General features: G+C 37.3%; 2 protein-coding genes across 3 annotated transcripts in view; one reads left to right on the top strand and one right to left on the bottom strand.

The window, feature by feature from the left end:
- Positions 1-178: 178 nt before the first annotated feature.
- sesn3 (sestrin 3) lies at positions 179-17,987 on the bottom strand. Of its 2 annotated transcripts, XM_081371290.1 has the most exons (11): positions 17,777-17,913; positions 17,105-17,193; positions 10,746-10,811; positions 7,364-7,558; positions 7,096-7,278; positions 4,496-4,744; positions 4,042-4,174; positions 2,853-2,971; positions 2,576-2,766; positions 2,212-2,356; positions 179-2,103 (listed from the first exon to the last, which is right to left on the bottom strand). In XM_081371290.1, exons 3-11 carry the CDS (start codon positions 10,800-10,802, stop codon positions 2,017-2,019), a joined length of 1,359 nt encoding a protein of 452 aa, XP_081227416.1. In that variant the 5' UTR covers positions 10,803-10,811; positions 17,105-17,193; positions 17,777-17,913; the 3' UTR covers positions 179-2,016. The 2 variants fall into 2 exon arrangements, with proteins under 2 accessions (XP_081227416.1, XP_081227415.1); XM_081371289.1 differs by lacking the exon at positions 17,105-17,193 and having other exon boundaries at positions 17,777-17,987.
- LOC308693762 (rho guanine nucleotide exchange factor 28) overlaps positions 17,880-22,531 on the top strand; it is a gene marked incomplete at both ends in the record, with an annotated part of 25,497 nt that continues 20,845 nt past the window's right edge. Inside the window, one exon of the mRNA XM_081370859.1 lies at positions 17,880-18,068. Within this exon, the coding sequence (XP_081226985.1) occupies positions 17,880-18,068 (189 nt within the window). The remainder of the gene's footprint in view (positions 18,069-22,531) is intronic.

The following is a 22,531-nucleotide window of genomic DNA, read 5'->3' as shown; positions in this document are numbered from 1 at the left end:
AGTACTTGCTGATGAAAATTCAGCTTTGCATCACAAAAATAAATTACATTTTAAAGTATATTAAAAAAGAGAACCATTATTTTAAATTGTAATAATATTTCATAATATTACTGTTTTTTTTGTTTTGTTTTTTTAACTGCAGGCTTGATGAGCATAAGAGATATAAGCGTAAGAGTTTTCTTTCAAAAACATTAAAAATAGTAATGTTTCCAAACTTTTGACTGGTACTGTATATATATATAGAGAGAGAGAGTTTATTTAGATTATGCCAAATATGAGTTTCATTTTTTTTCACAGCATAGATACTTTTTAACCCTTTAGCCATAAAATTGTCACACACAAAAAAAAATTGTCTGCAAAAAAGCATCACTCATAGCCTAAATTTGATTAGAAACTTTATTGAAACATACAGGTCTGTGATTGGCCACTGGAGAGAAGTTCCAGTGCTGCCATTTTGGAAATGTATCAATTTATGATGAGTGGAGAACATGAAAGCTTCATAGCACCACCTTGATCGGAATAAACACAAGTAGGAAATGCGGCAGACACATACGGCCATTTTCCATTCAATCTGCTGCATGCGTACACTTTGAAACGCCGACAGCTGAGTTTGAAAGGCACTTCGATGACAGATTTACCTACATTTGTAACAATCTCTTGTGTACCTACGACTAAATTACTAAATCATAACCTGTTTCTAAACATTAATAAGGCACTGCCCATAAGACTAGACACTTTGCTCATTCTATAAAGCTTATCTTTTCACTATACATTTATTTTCAGACACAATCTTAATCTTTTTTTTTTTTTTTTTTAAGGACACTGATGCTGCACCTTGATTAGAGTTGTGCAAATTTGAAGCAATGATTAAAGCGATATAAATAAACCTTTAAGAAACGCTTTGATGGACAGTAATGATCACATCAATAGTATCAAAAGAAGTTAGTTTTCAGACGCTCCCTACAGGCAATCCTGCACATAACACTCACTCACACATAGGAACTCTCTCTCGCTCGTGTGCACGGTTTTCTTTCACAGGCACAATAGTGCAAAGAGACGCGCAACAGATGTGCAAACACTTTGACAAACGTTCAGAAATAAGACATGCTCACACTTACAGAAATAAAGTCACAAGATGTGATAGTAGAGCTATTGCAGGTGGCAGTAACATGTATAATAAAAAAAATGAACTTTGTTATCTATTCTAAAGTATAACACTGAGATTGAAAGGGAATAAAGGACTGATAGTACAGTAATAATGCTACAAAAGCCTTAGTTTCCAGGTAAACAACTAAACCAAACTAAACTGATCTGGAAAAAGTCTAGAAACAAATGACAAAAAAAAAATCTAAACAATACATTCAATATGAAATAAACAAGAATGAAAAACGCCACAGGGATTTTTAAAAAAGAAAAAAAAGAAAGGGAAAAATCTCACATTCTGTTATTGTCATTTATGATATTACAAAAGGAAAACCGTATTTTTTTCTCTTCCAAAATACAGTTTTTCTCAAATGTGCAAAAAAGAAAACAAATGACAACTTCCTGTTTCAAAAATGTGAACTCAGTCCTCCAGTATTTCAGCTTATAGTATAAATGAGATTTCAGTTAGAAAGTATTGCACGTTAAAATGTGATTTGTCAAGTCGTGATGTGGGGATTTTTCTGACCGTTAAGGATTACATTTGAATCCAGCTAAAGTCATTGTTCCCCACCCACAATTCTTATGACGAATGATTTGAACATGCCCGAACATCCCAATTTGGAGTTTGGGAAATTGGGATTACACCCAGAATGTTCTATACTCAACTTCCTTCATTTAGTTATCATTTTGAACCATCCAAGAAAAGGTATACACAATTGTAAGAATTCAAAACTATATGCAGAAGTAATTGATAATGACATGTTCCATGACGGGGACAAAAATTGTTTGGTTAAATTTAGGCATAATAATGTCCGGTCATATTGTGGGTGAGGTTCAATTGGTCAGATCACCTAAAAGATTAAGTCTGATTGGTCAGGTCATATAATGAGTGATGGCTCTCAAAGCATAGAGCAGCTCTGCCTGCATTCGAGCCTCCATTAGAAGCAAATTCACATGAACCTGGATAAAGGAAAGAAAGGTAATTGAGAATATCAGCATATTTAGAGGAAAATGAATGCTGAAAAAATCGTAATAAGTAATAGTATTTCACATGATAATATGATTTGCCTTTTCGGAGTGTCTGAACTGGTGCCAGTAGCTCTCGTACATGCGGCGAGTGGTTCGCTCTGGATAACACGTCACTGTTTTGATGTAAACCTTTAGACTGCGCTCCAACAACTGATTCACCTCACCGTAGTCGTAATCATCGTATCTGCAGACGCACAGAATGAAAACACATGCTCATCTTTCAATACTAGGCAGTAAAGAGCTGGACATCAGTGCTCCTGGTTGTACTGTGCTAGTACACTAGGGGGCGCTCTGGGCATACAGTATGATTTGCAGTGGCAACTAACTTGAAAAAAAGTTTAAAGTTGGAGTCCTGAAAAAATAGAAAGTAATATGATTGCACATTACACACTCATGGACGTACCTGATGCCGTACATACAGTGGACGTAGTTGAAGAGAGCCCTGCGCAGCATGCTGGTGTCCACCCCCTCGTGACTGGCCATGTTGTAATAGGTCAGATCACATGCCGTTCTGAACTTATCATCCAATAGGTGACCAATGTCAGAGTACAGCCTGTTGACCAGAGAGAAACCATGGTCCTCCCATGAGTAGTCCTATAGAGTGAACAAGACAGAATGATCAATTATTCATTCTCAATAGGGAATTGAAGGGAAATGCTGTTTGTGTGTATATGTCATACTTGTGCTTTAAATGTGGGTGGGTTGTCTTCTCCGTGTCGTGCAAAGTCCTGGTATCCAAACGACGAGTCGTCTACAAACCGAGCCACGGGAGAAGGGGGCACCACTTCCTCATCAAACCCTGAATATGCAAATCACAATATTTTAATACAATATACACAAAACAAAAGGTTGCAAGGTCCAATTCATGCTTGGTTTGGCATCACTGATGACAAATGGCAAATTAAGTCATATAGGTTTAGAATAACATGTGGCTGAGTAGATGATGACAGAATTTTTCATTTTGGTAATTTAATATTAATTCCCACTTTACACACAACAGTAACGGAAAAAAACGTCTTAGTTTTAGTTCAAACTAAAAATTGGGGTCGAGCGGAAACCTTATATCTCCAAAAATGCTACTTTTCAGGAAATTGAAAAACCTTTGTTGTCAAAGTTTATATTGTGGCTTTATATGTGGTCAGACACTTGCATGTGTCATTATATTATTTGTATTTTACCAAAATCAAGCTCAAATGGAGTTCTGAGGTTTTTGACCAGTGAATTTCGGCCACATCTGAGGCAGTAAGTGCTTCGCATTACAATTTCATCAATTTATTGGTTCTAAAGTTTACTGAAGCTACAACCTCATGTTACCTCAAAATCTCATGTTAAAGATGAAGTGATACACAGGCTATTTCAGACAGTATTGACTGTGACTCGACTACGACAAATGGTAGAGACACACTTCTCCGCTCCTCAAACACATACAGCATTAGTCTTTATATATATAGTGTTTCCTGAATAAAGAAAACACTGTACTTATTCAAAGAACCAGTTCTTTATTTATCCTTGCATTGCAAACCAGCAGAGACGCTCCAAACTGCGAGCAGAACTTCATTCATAATAGATGTGGGCGGAGTTATGAGGTTTGACTGACAGTTTGAGGAGCCAGTGTAGTTACGAGATTTGGTCACAAGCACTTTTTAATACTTTTCATTGGTTAAATATTTGCAAAAGTCCCAAGACAGACATAAAGGGTGACCAATAATAATGATTTATGACGAAATATGGAGATACAAGGTTTCTGCCAGACAACAACGATATTTAAAAGTTTCAGATTTTATTAGCATGTACTATTATCAGTATGCCAGAAAATATGAATAGTATAAACTGAAAAAGAGTAGATGTACAGTATCTGTGTTGTAATACCTGCAGACACCACCAGAAGACTCTCTTTCTTTTCTTTCTCGAAGCGAGTGAACATCTCCTCCTCTGACGCATCATCATCTTCTCTCTCCTCCAGCAATCGCTTCATTCTCTCCATCAGTGCTTCCAGTTCACTCTAAAATACACAACAATGGAGTTAAAAAAATGACATGCTACTACAGTATTGTCCAAACAAATAAAGATATCCCTGAATATGCATACTATTAATATGCAGATAAATGTCATCAAACTTGTCAAGAGCAACCTTAAAATTGAAAAAATAAAATAGATTTGTGTATATGTATAATATATTATAATGCATTACATATATATATATATATAATTTCATATGATATATCATTTTATATACAATATATAGTATATATTGCACATCATATTTTGCATAAGAACTATTCGGGCACATCCCTAATATGGATACTCTGTAATGTTTTCGTACCCCAGTGTTAGGGTTACGCAGGGGGTTCCCGTTGGCTTGGTTGCCGTTTGTTAGGTGACAGGTGCATAAACCCGCCATGTCTAGAGGGCAAAGGTCATCCGTGACCCCGTTGACCTCTGTGACCTCAGGGTCAGGGTTGACTCCGCTACCAAACACAAAACTAGCCAAGGCATGGAAATGAGCCAGCAGTACGACAGCATGAACCAGCTCTGCCAGAGACCAGCTGTGCTCTCCTGTCTTCACCAGAGCCTGAGAAACAAAGAGTGTAAGATCATTAACATTTGATAGAAAATATTTAGCATGACATTACATTTATCTGTCCATAGCTGTCCATAGTGTCAAAAAATAACTCTGGAGAGAAGAATTTTGTTAAATATATGCACTATATTGCATATCCATTATATTTTTACTTAACCTGTTGTATTCATTATTCTAATCTGAGTTTGAATAAATCTGAATCATGATTTGTTTTTTTATTACGGCCACCATTTAAATATTATATTTAAAAAACAAATTGGAGTAGAAACATAATTAGGTAACACTTTACAATAAGGTTTCATTAATTAACATTACTTAACTACATTAGCTAAAATGAACTATGAATGAACAATACTTTCAACATCTAATAATACATTATTAAAATCAAAAGTATTTGTTAACATTAGTTAATACACTGTGGACTAACATGAACAAACAATGGACAGCTGTATTTTTATTAACAGATTAATAAATAAATGTATTGCTCTTTGTTAGCTCATGTTAGTAAATACATTAACCAATGTTAACAAATTAAACCTTATTGTAAAATGTTACCCATAATAAAGTTAATATAAAAACTGCAATTTAAATGTTTACATTCAACTCATATATTTTTTTATTTGGAGTGTTGATTATTAAATAAATTTGATTACCTAATTGATTATTAAATAAACTTTATTTTCAGTTTTTGGTGTTTCAGTAAAAAAAAGAATTTTTTTGATTCACAAAGAATTAAAGGGATAGTTCACTTTGAAATGAAATTTTGGTATGTTTTAGCTTACCTCAAGGGCATCCAAGATGTAGGTGTCTTTTTTCCGCAGTAGTTTCAATTTTGATATTTTTAGGTCAAACCGTTCTTGTCTGACAGTCCTATAATGCAGGTCTATGGTCACCCCCTCAAAGAGCATGCACAGAGTCCAAATTAAAACAATTCCCCATCGTCCAAATTAAACAATTCCCCATCGTAAGTACACATTGATGGCCTAAGACACGAAACGAGCGGTTTGTGTGAGAAAACGAACAGTATTTGTATCGTTTTTACCTCTTGTAACACAGCCACGTCCAAGTGATCTGAGGGCGCGTGTGCTTCCTGCTGTGTGAGGTGTGCGCAGACTGGTGCATAGATATATACACTAGATGTCGCCTTGTCTACGGCAGTTCATTGGAACGAATTAGAGTTCTCAACGGGCCTGAAAATTACAACCCGACCCGACCCGGCCCGTGGCTTTTAAAGCCCGGACCCAATGTAACCCGACACATAAACATGAATTATCTGCCCGAACCCGACCCGCGGCCCGACGCCGCGTCGGTTTTTTTTTTTCTCTCATACACGTATTATGATGACCAGCAGACGGGAATTCAAATCAACCTTTAATGTTCACGCCTTTTAACAATACAAACAATACAAACAACTGAAACAATACACTTTAAATTTATAAATAGGCTGTAGTAGCGACGGTGAATTCACCTGCGGCAAGTTTACTTCTCACCAACTCCATCTTCTTCTCCAGGATAAAGGCGTGCACGCAGCGGCGTCAAGTCTGCCCCCGCCCCTCTCCATGATGCACGTTACACGCAGCAGCCAGACTTTCTTTACGGTGACCAGCAGCGATGATTAATAAATGTTTTTTTGTTTTTTTTTTATGAGCGGAAAAGATTAAGCCCGAGGTCCGACCCGACCCGAGTCATTTGATTATATTTTCGACCCGAACCCGGCCCGAACCCGCGGGTCCCGTCGGTTTTGTCGGGCCGACCCGACCCGTTGAGAACTCTAGAACGAATGTCTTTAAGGCGACATCTAGTGTATATATATCTATACTGCGCCCTCAGATCAGATGACTTGGACGTGTGCTGTGTTACAAGAGGTCAAAACGATATAAATACTGTTCGTTTTCTCACACAAACCGCTCGTTTCGTGTCTTAGGCCATCAATGTGTACTTACGATGGGGAATTGTTTTAATTTGGACTCTGTTTATGCTCTTTGAGACAGTGACCATAGACCTGCATCAAATGACTGAGAGACAAGAATGGTTTGACCTAAAAATATCAAAATTGAAACTACTGCGGAAAAAAAGACACCTACATCTTGGATGCCCTTGAGGCAAGCTAAAACATACCAAAATTTAATTTCAAAGTGAACTATCCCTTTAACAAAAAATTGGATTGAAAATGCAATGCTTTTATTTGCAAGATTCGGATGCCACCCTCTAAATTAAACATGCTTGAGTGAAATCATGTGACAATAAATGTAGTCAGAAAGGTTTATTGTTGCAAAATGATTGCATAATGCAAAAAAATCAGCAAGAATACTGAGCAGTAAAAAAGATCACTAGTGTGTTACCTTTATATGTTGCTTTGTAATGAGCCAGGGTCTGTGCGCGAGGATCTTGTTAATCTCGTTGAGGTTGCGGAGTCGTTGCGGGCAGAACTCCAGACCTCTCAGCCAATCAGAACACACGCCTATCTGCTCGAACTCCTGCATGTGGTGACACACCAGCGAGGAACACTGGTGCCGTGCTGCAGCCTGCAAAACACAGACAAAAATCACTCATAAAACTGTTCCAGTTGAATAAAGTCTCTCTTGAAAGTGTTTCTGTATGCGTTTGTACCATTATGGCAATGTAATGTCTGTAGTGGAGTGGTAGGGGGCCGTCCATCCTCAAGAGGTAATAGTGGCAGCGCAGGAAGGCTTGCAGATAATGCGGGTGGAGCCCCATCACCTGCGTCAGGTTGTCCACGCGCCCGCTGAACTCTTCGTCTAAGAACATCACTGTGGAGTCACTCAGAGGCATGGCTCCTAGGATCTGGGGTTGAGGATCAGAACACGGGACATTTCACAACAGGGCAAAATAATGACTATATTTTTCCTTACATAAAAATACTGCGGTCAGATGGTAATGCAAATTAAATACGTGGTGTATAGAACTAAATTGTGTCTGATTTTGTAATATGAGACGGCACCAATATGCGATGCTATGAATCAGAGCCAAGAAAGGTTTGAACTCTGGCTCAGGTTAATCTTAATTCAACGAAGGGACTTAACTCGGATTCAAAGAAAATTATCTCCTGAACTGGCTGAACTAAATACAAAAGTGAAATGAAGACCAGCTGACTCGAGAAAGAATGATTACGGTATCTGAGGTAAGTGAACTCGGTGTGAGATGAGTGAGTGTGTGAGAGAAGAGAGAAAAAGTGGCAATATTGTGGTATACTGACATATATATGAATGTACATATCAGTGTACTGAATGAACCATATGAACTATGTATGAACCATTCAAAAGAAATTAATACTTTTATTTAATAAGGACGCGTTAAATTTTTAAGATTTACATTTCAAATAAATGCTGTTCTTTTGAACTTTTTATTCGTCAAAGCATCCTGAAACAAACGTGTAACGTATACACTAGGGATGCACCGATATGAAAATTTTGGCCGATACCGATAACCGATAATTTGTTACATTTGAAAGCAGATGACCGATATATTGGCCCATAAATCTAAATCCAAATTTGGAATTACTTTTTGAGAGCCTGATTACAAAAACAAAAGTTTCACTATTAAAAGCCATGTCCCAAAACACAATTATAATGTTCTCATTATAATTTTATAAAGCCGATATCACAGCACATAACTGTATTTTCCTTATTTGAAGTGATTCCAATCATATTTCAAGCAATTTAAAGCCATCATGGAGAACAGTTTGAATCTGAAGAGTCTCAGCTGAAGGAAATAATACATTATTTATCGGCTTTAATATATCGGACAAATTTTCTTATCAGGCCGATAACGATAACATAAAAAATTTGTACATATCGGCCGATACCGATATGGTGGGCAATATATTGTGCATCCCTAGTATACACAAAAATATTAAGCAGCAGAAATTAAGTAATGATGCTGAAAATTCAGCTTTGTCATTGGATAACTGACATTTTAAAATATATTAAAATAGAAAGTGTTATTTTAATTTGTAAAAATGTTTCACAATATTACTGTTAAAGTCTGCGTGAACCGGAAGTTGCAAACGACTTTTCTCCAGTGTTGTGACCAGGGCTTGACATTAACTTTTTTGCTCACTAGCCAATATGGCTAGTGGTTTTCCAAAGTTACTAGCCACACAGCATTTTTACTAGCCACATTTTTGTTGTTGTGAAATTACCTGATAAAAGTTGACTATGGCGTGCTAAAATTTACTTGAACTAGATTTACAACCCTTTTAAATGTAAAACCACTGTACACACCCAAATCAAGACTACATAAATATATAACAATACAGGTCATTATCATTAGCTTTGATAAGGTTGTGTGTAAAGCTCCTTTTTTTAAATAAAACCATGTATTATGTATTATATGTCGCCACATTGCTCCACCGGCATACGACATAACTCCAGCAGGGCAGCTAGCTGTCTCTTCGATTCTTTGTTGTCGGTCACTACCGACAATTCTCATTAGGGCTGTCAAAATTGCTCAAAAATGACCTTCGAATATTCCCTCTAAAAAAAAACACATAGCTTATATTCGATCTATTCGAACATCTGGTTACGCATTTTGTCAATGACGCGCATTACGTCAATAACAGGACAAATTAATACAAAGAGACATAACTACTTGTATAGGTAGTTTATTTAAGTTTAAACATCTTTGACAACGTATTACCTACACGAAAACAAGTAAATCAACAAATGGCCAAGACCGCAGACATCACTCACTCTCGCTCGCTCACTCGCAGGCACTCTTTCGCGAATAGAGCGTCTGGCGCGAGTGTAAAGACGCGTTTACGCGCGTCTGGAGGTCTTGCGGCGCGAATGAGGCGTCACGCGCTCTGTGCATAACAGTTTAAATGAACAACAACAAGCAATTTAAGGTCGCGACTCTTATATAGCAGGCTTCATTCAGTGATTGAAACAAATATTATTAACATTAATTGAAGTTTACAGTATATATAACCGACATTGAACGCTCCGAGCGAGCTGTGCTGTGGTAAACATGGAACTTTTCCTTGACATGAAACGGTAAATAATCAAACCAGTGGAAGCCTGCAGTGCATGAAACTGCTGTATCTAACCTACCTTATTCATGCAATATCTATTCAGTCAGTAGGCTACAGTAGCCTACACTTCAGTAATGTTTCTGTTTAACGTTAAATAAATTGACCCCTCAGGTAGCGCGCCCACTCGCAAAGCAGACAGCCGCGCCTCTGCTACCGCGGGCGTTTTTCCACATTCGAATATTAATTTTCACCTTCGAAATTCAGTTTTTTTTTAAACTATTCGAATATATATTCGAATTTAGAATATTCGTTGACAGCCCTATGGGAGTTGTAGTGTCGTAGTGTCACACTTATTTCAGATGCCTTTTGAAAAGACTACAATTATTCAACCCGCCAAAGTGGCTAGTTGGAGTGACTGTGTTACCCGCCACGAGCAAAATCCACCCGCCTTTGGCGGGTTGGCGGGTGTTAATGTCAAGCCCTGGTTGTGACGTATTTCCAAGTGAAACTGAATATTGAACAGAGGGCAGGGTTTTACTCTAGCTCTCCTCCTCTCCATCTCTGCTCATAACAGACTAACGGTTTGAGGGGAGTGGTTAAGCGTTTTCAAACCAAGCCGTCAAACCTACATCATCAGAGAAGGAACGCCATTCCAGACCCGGAAGTAACTTTTCAGATTTTGATTAAAGATTACCATGGTAATTTTTATTTTTTTATATATTTACTTGCATGGATTAATTGTTCACCACAAGTCTAGTAATATGCGCTAACAAAGTAAATAGGGTCAATTTTGATTTCATGGGGACTTTAATATTGTAATCAAATAAATATAGGTTAACATAGAGACATCTTTTTTAAAAAACATTAAAAACAAATTCTTACTAACCCTAAAAGATCATGGTTATACCATGGTATATGTAAAAAAAAAATCATGGTGTAACCATTGTACCATCTCTGAGCCAAGAAATGCAACTTATAATATTTTGTTTTTAGTATTACCTCATTTTCTGGAATAAATGAGCTTGGTCCTGTTGATATGTGTCTTGACATCTTCATTCCTTTTTCCTGTGAAACAGTAACATTTATGATGAATATGATGAAAACATCCAGACAATACGATTCAATTATTATTATTATTTTTACTGAAATGTGTATTTTTATGTGAGCCAATTTCAGGTTAAAATGCAGAGACAACTGTAAGTTAAGCCATCTGTAGCTTGATTCTGCACAGCAACAGTCGCTCAACCAATGGCGTGCGTTTGGGGGCGGGTCCGTTTATTCAACCAATGGCAGGCAGGTGAAAACTTGTTTGAAAGCAGTCATTATAAAAAACACTACTACCTTAAAACCTGTCTAACAAGCATAAATTAAATTCCTAGATAGATAATGTGATAAAAAGTATATAATAGTGTGTTTAATGTATATATTTTAAAGGGCACAACCTAGTTTTTTCAGGTCGATTTTGAGTCTCCCTGCTGGGGTTTATTTTGAAAGTCTCTGCCAGTGTTTTGTTCCTGTTACAGTGAAAGGTAAGGAGTTCCACGAATGCTGTGTTTGTGTTTTATCTATGTGTGTGTGTGTGTGTGTGTGTGTGTGTTCGCTAAACTCTCTATAATGCCAAGGGTGTAAGGGTCACTTCAGTTCATTGGTCCGAGGACTGGACACACCAAATCTCTTTCCCCGTCATTCTCACCCTCTCTTGCACTTTATCTATCCGTCCTTCCTTCTTTTCGTGGTTTGTGTTTGTTCAGGATATCTCACCCCTTACCCATAACCACCACAAATACACAAACGGTGTTGTATTTGCGGTCAAAAGTGTTTTGCCTCCACTCTGCGGCCTTGGTGTAAACCTGTGCTGTTTATAAAACACAAACCTGGAACTACCAAGATTCTGCCAAGATTCTGCCATAAGACACAGACACTAAATCTTATGCACAAGGTGCTCAAACGTGTTTTTCTCTCTATCTGCAGTCAAGTTGTTTTGCAAGGATGCAAAAACTGCGAGAGGAAAGATTGAGCAACATGAAATACAGGGAGAGTTTTGTTTTGGGCCTTGTTGGTTTCTTACATCCACTGCTCTGTTGGAAGAGAACAAGACACTACATATAAAATAAAGAGAGTAAATAGACTGTGCAAAGAAAGAGGGAAAGCGGCAAACAGAGGGAGGGCAGAGGAGGGGAAAAATACAGAAAAGTCTTTTGAAAGAGAGGCCTCCAGCATTAAGCAACTCAACTGAAACACATTCACAGTGTTTGCACAGTGCACACCATTGTTGTTGCAAACTAAAACTATTAAAAATTGTTTCGTACAGTAGTGTACAATTTTAATTAAGCAAATGATACGAGTCATCACCCTCTTGTGTGAGTGTATTTTTCATCACAAGAAGCCTTTCTCTCATCTCTGTTAAATAATAATCAGTCAAACATATAAAGCAAGAGAGAACAGATAAGACAGAAAGAGAACATCAGAATATGTGAAACTAATTTGTTCTATGTGCTTTATATAATGCTTTTGTGTATTTGCAATGAGGTTGCACTGATTGGCCATCCCGACTTGTTTGACACACACGGAAACATTGATATGGTGCTGTGACCATTGTGACCTGCACCATGAAAATGCATCAGTGCTCCTGGCCAATCAAAGAACAGCGTACTATCAGCACTGATAATGCTTGAGACTGTCATTCTGTGGCACCATGGTAACGGTTCTGTTGTCATAACAGCAGCATGAGTGTCCATGGATAGAGACGGCGTCTTCCTCAAATAGTCTGAGACTGTCTAGATTAAAAAAAAATGATCTCTTCAATAAGAATAATACAAAAGTTAATCAAAAACTAATTTCTATGGTTTTAAAATTCAGAGGGATGTAATACGGCTCATAAAAAAGAACGTCTGAAATTTTAATCTTCGCATATGAATACTTTTTAATACATTTCAATAAAAAATATTGAAAGACTATTGACAAAGAACCAAATATCAATTTATGAAAACAAAAAATGTCAAATCATGTTATGCATTCAATTAAACTGTGGAAAGAACTACTCATTGGTAAAAGGTAAAAAATTGATCATTAATTAAAAAACTTGAGGCCTTACAAAAGTTGACCATAAGCCAAATATACTTTTACTAATGTATTTTCGCTATCTTTTTTAAAGAAACTGTACACAACACTAACAAACTTTAGTAATTAGTATTTTGTCAGAAAATATGAGCACCCTTTGTTTTCTTTGACTAATAGGCCCGTTCACACCAAGAATAATACTTATAAAGATAACTATAACTATATTAGCGTCCACACCAACAGATGATAATGTTCTGTTTATTAGAAGCACTAGTTTTGTCGTATGTCACTTTAATGCTTCACTCTAAAAGTATTTAAATGCATTAAAGCAGGATGGATTCTGATTGGCTGTCAGTGTTTTTATCTGTTTTTTTATCATTCATCAGCTGGAGAAAATCGTTCTGAGAGTGATTCCAATGATATAGATAACGATTACGAGACTTCTCTGTGTCCTTAGTTGTGGTCAGTACGATAGATTTTTAGAACTACCGGTTGATGTTATAGTTATCATTTGGCAACAATGTTCCACGTTACTTATACAATCGTAGTATAACCACTTTTACCACGTAAACATACTAGAATATGCACAGTAGTACTATGATTTCACGACTGTTCAAGGTTACATAAAACCCTCTATACTGCAAGTCTAAGGTAGGTTACCACCCAAACAATTTTAATTTGGTTGCAGAGTTAGTTTTTACAAGTGTGTTTTTATGGTTGTACTGTATGCACAGGTCATTTCATTAAAATCAAGGTTGTGGTTTTAAACGTTAAACAGCCACTCCTTGATCTACAAAAGCCTGTTAAAAAGGCTCAAATGGACTCTGGATTACAGAGAAGGTGTCTGAACAGTCAGTACTCTCGTCTCGCCCATAGACATGTCAGGTTTTATGTATTCAATATTAAAGGATGCTATTGTTCCAGCCCTTCGCACTGTTGCCCAGTCAAGCTTTTGAGTTGAAATGGCTGTTCAGGAATCCTATATGCTTCCTTCCCTTCCAAGACCTGGCGCTCTGCCTTCAGCCGTAGATGCCAGAAGTGGAAGTGTGTTTTAAAGAAAGAGGGAGAAAAAAGTGGGTCTGTCAGACTCAGAGCCTGATTGTGTGTTCTGTGTTCTGGGGGAAAGTGCAGAAATCTTTGTCTCTATGACAGCACAGGTATGTGTAGAAAAAAAGCACACACACCAATACAGTACTTACATATGTCCGCTTTGTGCTCAGTTTGAACAAATGAGGCCTACCCTGACTGAGTTTGAAGAGAGAGACATAAATTGTTTAAAATATGGGAGAGAGAGAGAGAGAGAGAGAGAGAGAGAGAGAGAGAGAGAGAGAGAGAGAGAGAGAGAGAGAGAGAGAGAGAGAGAGAGTGTCCAGATATATTAACAAATATTCAGCGTCTCAGTGAGGATTAGGATTAGGTTTGATCTCCAGTGAAGTTTTTAACGGGATGTAATGATGAGAGAACGGGGGGTTATTATGGAGCGGTTTACTGGGGATTACTTTATCCAGTTCTTAGAATGGTAAGATCAAGGATAAATTAAATTAAGGATGATGTGTAATTTACAGTGAAATACAGGTTTTAATAATAGAGCATTCAAAATGTGTTTTAGATTAAACCAGTGAAACCATCTTTGTTATTGAAATAAAATTAAAATCTAAATATTGGCGGCTAAGTGCTTATGTTTGGCAGAATCGTTCAGTTTATGATACAAGCGTGAAAATTGGCATGAGCAGTCTCCATGGGTCACTTGACAAGAAAATTGTCCGAGCCACTTGAAATTTTAAGATGGCGGCCATTTTTCAAGATGGCCACCACCTTAGTGGAGCAATTAGGCTTAAAGGAACACTCCACCGTTTTTTGAAATAGGGCTTATTCACCTTCTTTCCAACATTTAGATAGGTGGGCAAATGCATTTTTGTCTCAGAGCATGCATTTTTTTAGTTTGACAGGGTCGCTAGCTTAGCTTAGTATAATGAATGGAATCCTTTGTTGCCAGCTAGCATGTCCTGAGTAAAAGTGATATAAAAAAAAAACACCTAATTACTTGTGGCATGCGTATTCACAACAAGTACAAATAGCGATGCAGATTAACACTAGGCGATTTCCTATGCAGATAATTTTCATGTTTGTATCACCAAATAAACCACTATATCACTTAACTGCTCCACTAAGGTGTCGGCCATCTTGAAAAATGGCCGCCATCTTGAAATTTCAAGTAGCTGTGGGTGGCTTATTGTCTAGTGACCATCAGAGACTGCTCATGCCAATTTTCATGCTTGTATCACCAAATAAACCACTATATCACTTAACTGCTCCAGTAAGGTGTCGGCCATCTTGAAAAATGAAAAATCTTGAAATTTCAAGTAGCTCGGACAATTTTCTTGTCAAGTGACCCATGGAGACTGCTCATGCCAATTTTCACGCTTGTATCATAAACTGAACGATTATATCACTTAGCCGCTCCACTATTAGATGAAAAACTTAACTTAAAAAAACAGAAATGTTGTAATTTTTGGCAACAAACTAATCAAATATAACTAAAATGACCGAAACTAAAGCTAAATAAAAATATATTTTTTTAAAAAATAATAAAAATGGCAAAAGCTAAAATTCATATGAAAACAGGAATTAATAAATTAATAATAATAAGTGTATAAATAATACTAAAATAGCACTGTTCTCAATACTCCGCACAATTCGGTATCATCATGTAGCACAAATGGTGCGAGTTACATGCCAAAGATTAATATATTTTTTCGAAACTTCTAAGAATAGCATATAAATTAAATCAGTTACTGATCAAATAAATTACATTATTATAAAATGATTGTGCATTATTGTACGCCAGTTGCTTGCACATGAAATAAAATAAATGACTAAAAAATGCTTTGTAAATAAAAGCAAATATCCATTTTTAAAACATTAAAAGTCATTTTCAATGTTTGTTTTTTTTACTGCATTTTCTGACATAACAGCCTTTCTTTCTCTCATAAGGATCCTCTCCCTGGTGATCACTTGATTGCGTCAGCATCTGTGGCCCTTGAATGATGCCATTAAACTCATAAAAGATTATGCAACACTGGCAGAATGCACAGGTTTTAGTTTTGCTTGAGCAGACGCCTATAGTGGCACCATGACAAATGTCCCCGGCCGGCAGTTGCGTCCTCATTCAATTAGTGGTTTGAGTATTTGTAGTTCTCATGGCGATGTCTCCCCACAGATCGCTGCTCAAACATGACTACAGGACGTACAGGCACTGATGCTCTTCCCGACGGCGGGTCACTATGTGGTAATGGGGCAGTGCGATTCATTGGTCAATTATGTCACACCAGCGCACACGGCAGCTGGAGGAACAGGAAGTGTGTCAGATGCTGAATCAGCGAAACTCAGTTTTATATAGAGCTTCTGTCCGTCTCTCTTTCAAGCAGGAAAACATTGATATAGAAAACTGGTTGCATCGACGCAAGTCGGTTTTGTTGCCGTTCAGAATCCACAGTAGAGCCATTGTTGCTTGTTCTCTGAAGCGTGTGTGACAGCAAACAGAAATATAGACAGGTAAAAACGAACCAACACAGGTGCTATGGGATCGAGGGATAAACAGAGAAAATCATCACTCAAAATAAGATTACAAAGCATGTTAGAAAGTGTTTGATGTCACATTATTCTTCAGATGATTTCTGGGTTCTCTAAAGGGAGCAACCAAAAATGAAAATCCTGTCATAATTTTCTCATGCCATTTCAAACATTTTGTAGAACACACAGGATGAGTGAATGATGACAGAAGTTTCATTTTTAGGTGAACTTATTCCTTTAATGCAACAATACATACGTGGTATAACAGAACTAGAGAATAAAACGTTCTTTTTTGGAACTTTAAAAGTGTTCCTAATTGGAAATAATTGGCTCTAATTTGGCTCTAATTATATATATTTGTTCTTCTGCAGGCTAAGGCAAGAGAGAGATGAGTTTGAACTGAATGTTCCCACCCAGCTAGGGCAACAGGTGAGAAGAGACTAGCTATTTGCTGATGAGAGTTATCACAACCAGGGTAATGAAGAACCTTGTCGACATGACAAAGTAACCACAGATCCCTCAAACCTTTCTCATGTAACAAGAGTTCTCCAAACAGACACATATTGTCATGCACTTAAAATACAGGTTTGCATACAGCCGCAGGATAGCCATTCGCTCCCTGCTGCAAGAGAGCAAGATCAAACAAACAGCAAACAGCTTCAGCCAATAGTTCAATCTGATAAATGCCAGCTCGTGTTTCTGTATTAAAGTCCAGTTTGACTTACAACTTTTGGCAGGGTGTGTGTGAGAAGATGTGCAGAGCAGAAGTAGGTCACATGTGTTCGACATGATTTATGAAAGCTAAAAATAACATCTTCCAGCCAAAGAAAAGAAAGAGAGAGAGAGAGAGAGAGAGAGAGAGATGATGATGGCAGGATTTCAGATGAGATGAGTAGGTCACTAAGTTAGTCAGCCTCTGATACAATCAAAATGTGAAGAAATGCATACCATTTTAATTTAAACTTGTCAGTATGTTGCAAAAATCTATTATGTACACACACACACACACACACATATGTATGTGTGTACACACACTCACACACTGAAAAATATACATAGCCTACATGAAAAATAAAAAAAACCGACTAATCCAATTATCTATAAAATAAAAAACAACAACTAATAACATAACATCTACTAGTATAATGAAATGTATACTAAAATATATAGGCCTACTAGTTATTTAAATATGTAGGCTAATATAGGTGACTAAATAAATATCTCTGGGGTCGCCAGAGATATGAGAACTGTGATGTCTAATACTTATACACAACCCAATGCAGCTTTCCATCACCAAGATCAACATCAGGATCAAATGCATTAATGTTTTAATAACACATTAAGCCGAAATTGATGCAGAAAAACAGTTTTAGACACACGGAGAAGAACAACGTTACCTTCTCTCTGATCATGTTCCGACAGTGGTTGCAGATATCTGCGTTTTCGTTCATTCTGGTAAGCTTAAACCAGGCGAAGAGCTGAATCCCGGTGTCAGTGACGATGTACTGGTCTGGGCATGTTCGCTGCCAGCTCCTCTGTGGGCGATCAAGACCTGAAGGAGGACTGGACACCCCTCCTTATCCCTTCGTGTCTCCCTTCGCAGTGCGCAAAGCTCTCCAAGTGTCCAACTTCAGCATGAACGTGCACTACACGCCCCCTTCAACTGGCCTCTTTCGCTTCGACTCCCGAGTGAATTGTTCTTGTGAACCGATTCGCAACGCGCTTGTGAATCACTAATAATAACTGATAACTTCGGTTAGGGGTGAAACTGTGAGATGGGAAAAAATTGCTATATTAATATCGAGAGTAATTAATATTAATATTACCAGTCATTAATATTATTACTTTTATCGTTAATGTTAGAAAAAAAGGCTAATTTTCGCGGCTTGATGGCGCTAATTATGCGAACATACATGAGAAGTTAACCAATGCAGCACCTCAACAAACAATACATAAACTATAGCCTACTGTCATTATTTATCATATTATTATAGAATCAAAATCGTTTGTTTACCGCAGCTAGCAGCAATTTATCATGAAAAAAAATTAAAACGTACGAACCTTTTAACCTTTTCAGACTTAGATGACTCAAATGACTCGGTTCATTGAACCGAAAGAATCAACTCTCTAAAAAGAATTGGACTTCCCCAAGGCATTCTCTCTATGAGCCACTCCCCCCTCCAACTTTTTCTCTCTTGTCCAGACATGTTACCCCCACTTTAAGTGTGCTGCATAATGCATATCAACAAATTTAAGACATTCTGAGAAAGGCCTTGTATAATTTTTCATGCACAGTAGCCTTGTGTTAAATCCATTCAATTGTTATATGAAGGCAGGGGGTGAACATTTTAGGACTTAACAGCTCCCAATGAAATATCTGTGCTGAGATCAGTGGCTCATAGGCTATACACAACCTCTAATAAAACAGTGTATTGCATCAGGACGTCTGATTAGATTTCACTGTCTCTCTATTTTTTTCTAATAAAATGTTTTATCTCACTCTAAATGCATTTACTGCTTTTATTTTCTAGGAAAAAATAGCATGGCTGCTCAAACAATTAAAGGCAATCATTGTCTAGAGTGCATATGCAGCAACACAACTCAACAATTGTCTTTTTACAGTGCATGCGGACAGGAGCCTTGAATAGAGTTGGGAATTGCTGACAGAGCGGAATGGCCATGATCAGACGGAGTGGACGGGGGCCAGACCCCGCAGGATTTTCGTCCATGGGTTCACGAAGGCGGCCCACGGGGTGCTACTAAAAACATTCCGATGATCTCAGACTGATGTTGCAGAGTTCAGATGAAATGAATGCCGCCTACATAAACTTGTTCATGCTGTGACGTTCTGTTGTTCAGACAGATAGCAAAATGTCACTAAACTTAAGAAAGTTAGGGATTTTTTTAAAAGCAGGACATGTCAGCAGCATTTAGTCAGCAAATTCCGTGGTGATCCTTAAACATTAAACCCTTAAGCCGAGAAAATCTGCATGGAGCTTGGTTGAAAAACAAGCCCAAACTTACAAGTTGTCTTTTTTCTTCCCTGCCACCAGAGTTCAATTTCACCCGGCAACAACGGGATGTCATCAAGAGAGAGTACTAAGCCAATCAGAGTGCTGACTGATCAGCCTTGTGGTCACAGTGGTGTATCCTAGCAATAGCTAAATGGTGCTGGTGTGAACTTCCTGAGACAATCTAGTTTTATGCAACACACTTAGGAATCGTATCAGTTGATTTTACATGCATTCTGTTCCCATATAATGGACTGTTGCTCCAATTCCCCAGAAAATCTAAATCAGAAACTTTTTTGAGACAGTTGCATGCTCATTAATAACTGCACACAGACTTTTTTTTTTTTTTATCATTGACAAATTTTAGTCATTTGATTTAATGAGAATAATATACACTATTATAATATATTTTACTTTATTCTGGTGTGTGTGCGGTGCTTTAACGGGATGCAACAGGACTGCCACCCATTTCCTCCTATTCTGTGAAGGGCTGTTTAGGAAGCCACCTTTGTGTGTTTGTGAAAGTATCTATGCCTGTATTCTAGCAATGGTTCATTTGCTGCTTAAGGTCACAGTTATTTTTTATTCAAGCACATTTCCACAAAGTTTTAACTGGAAAGCTATATGCATGTGAACATGACCCTGCATGCCTGCCTTTATTATATTTGCTGTTTAGTGAGCCTAACTTTCCAGTTTTAACGCAAACTGACTGACTCAGTGTCTGTTCTATCAGATGAAAGATCTGCAAGACTTTCCTGTGTGTTTCATGTTTAGATACAGAGACAGTGGGAGAGCCTGTCAAACAAGCATTTCAGCTCTGATAACCTCATATAGACTTCCTATAACACCTAAAAATAGTTTGATTCAATCAGACTTAATCCAGTTAAATGGTAAATCAAACTCCTCAATCAAATCTAACACTATTCTTTCACTCTTTTGTGTATTCCCGTGTGTCTTTTTGATGTTTTGATTAATGTAACTACGATCACTTTCTAGGTGTTTATAATTTTTCTTTTTAGCCATCAATTCAACATTTGCTAAACATTTTAAGGGTCATATAAAACCACATAAGACAAATAATGTGTTTATTAAATCGCATTGTTTAATAATAATACATGCTTTAAAGGTACAACCTGTATTTAATTTTTTTGTTCTAATTAACAAAATGTGAATAACGACTCATCTTGAGATCCTCTCCATCTAAACTGGTTATATCTCTTAAGCCTAGTGAAAGTTTTATGAGCAGTAGGATAATCTCGCTTTCTTTTTGAGAAAGATACTCATCAGCACAGTCAAGCACAACCAAAACAATGTTCTTCCGCAAAATACACGCAGTTTTGTTTTTTAACCACTAGTTACATAGTAAAAGTCGGAAATTCTCAATTAAAATCTTCATGATATGAAGCTCGAGGAATTGCTATAGTGTGATTATTATAATTCCGCTTTTGAATAACTGTTTGAATTTTCCTTGCTTTTATTTTGTGATTATTTTTATTCCTCTCTATGTAAAGCACTTTGAATTGCCATAGTGTATGAAATGTGCTTTATAAATAAACTTGCCAAGCCTTGCCTTGATATTATTCTCCAAACATAATATAATTAATTTAGTTAATATTGTATGCACACACACACACACACACACACACACACACACACACACACACACACACACACGTTTTCATGTTTTATGGCGACATTTCATAGACATAACGATTTTTATACTATACAAACTGTATATTCTATCTCCCTACACCAAACCTACCCATCACAGAAAACGTTTTAGATAATAATAAAATAAAATAAACATTCTGTATGATGTAAAACCTGTTTTCCTCATGGGGACCAAAATTTTTTCCCATTTTGTCCCCATAATGTAGGGTTTATCAGGACACACACACACACACACACACACACACACACACACACACACACACACACAAACATACACACAGAGTTAAATGAAGTATTTTTAACATGTGTATGATAGACACTAAAGACACCCCTAGAATTACCCTGAAGTGTATATACCTAAGTAAACTCACTACTGTTTTTTTGCTTAGTGTCACATAGATCTCTTTTTGTGATAAAGACAAATCCCTTTAAAATTCATTGATCAGAGGGTGTCCTAAATTCCATGTATACAGGCTGCACAGAAGGGAACCTTCCAGGGAGGGCCGGACGGATACAAATATGCCGAACGGAATGTTTACTGTGCATATCCTAATCCCAGTGCTTAGTGTAAATATTTTATGTAACTTTTCATTTAGATTCTTTAAACATCACAGGATTAGGAATTATGTGAGTGATACGATTGGGCAAGGATTTTGAAAACAAGCAGGGAAGGACTGCAGAAATTCCTGGAAATCTGGCTTCCTTGAATCATAAAAAAAAAATAAAGACAGAAGGCGGCGGAGAGAGAGTTTTACTGAAAATAACTAGGCATAGAAAATATCAAGTTTGGCATGAGAATGCAGGAGGTAAAGCTGTAAAGAGAGAGGAAGAGTGAGAATTCATTTCTCAGTGAATAAATGGCCAGGAATGTTTAAGCCCCTGCATGTGATTTTAGATGAGAAAAAACCCTCAGGAATCTCTGCAAACCTCCACTTTACTTGTTCACTTTTTTCCAAACAATTCTGCAAATATGGAGGACATGAAGACAGAGAATGTGATGTGAGGGGAGGGGGGAGTGGGGGGTGTAGAGGTAAACAGAAACAGAGTATGTGTGTGTAAGTGTGTTTGTTTGCATTCGTGTAAGTGTGTGCGCATGCAGTAGGCAACTATAGAGGTCAGTATATGTCACCCTCAGACTGCGGTTTTTCTGGGACTGGGTTGTTTGGATAAGTGGGGGAAAGTTCACAGCTCAAAGACTTCTTTCAGTCCCAGGATGCACTGCCATAGCTCTCTCTTGCAGTCCACTGGAAAAGCTAATCAGCTGATGCACATTTTACATTTTTTTATTGCTACCTTTTATAGGCTATTATTTCTTTTTTTTGTCTCTTGCTGAGCAACGTCTTTCCATTTCCAATGTACTGCTCATATTTATATGTATATTTACATATGCAATCATTGAATGATGTTTTTTTTCCATGATAAAGTTTTATGAGATAAAACAGGAAAAAAAACCTCATAAAACTACATTTC

Source organism: Scardinius erythrophthalmus, assembly GCF_964197995.2.
Source record: "Scardinius erythrophthalmus genome assembly, chromosome: 7".
NCBI classification, from domain to species: domain Eukaryota; kingdom Metazoa; phylum Chordata; class Actinopteri; order Cypriniformes; family Leuciscidae; genus Scardinius; species Scardinius erythrophthalmus.
Note: the sequence above shows the minus strand (reverse complement) of the source record. Positions and strands in the feature narration are given on the sequence as shown.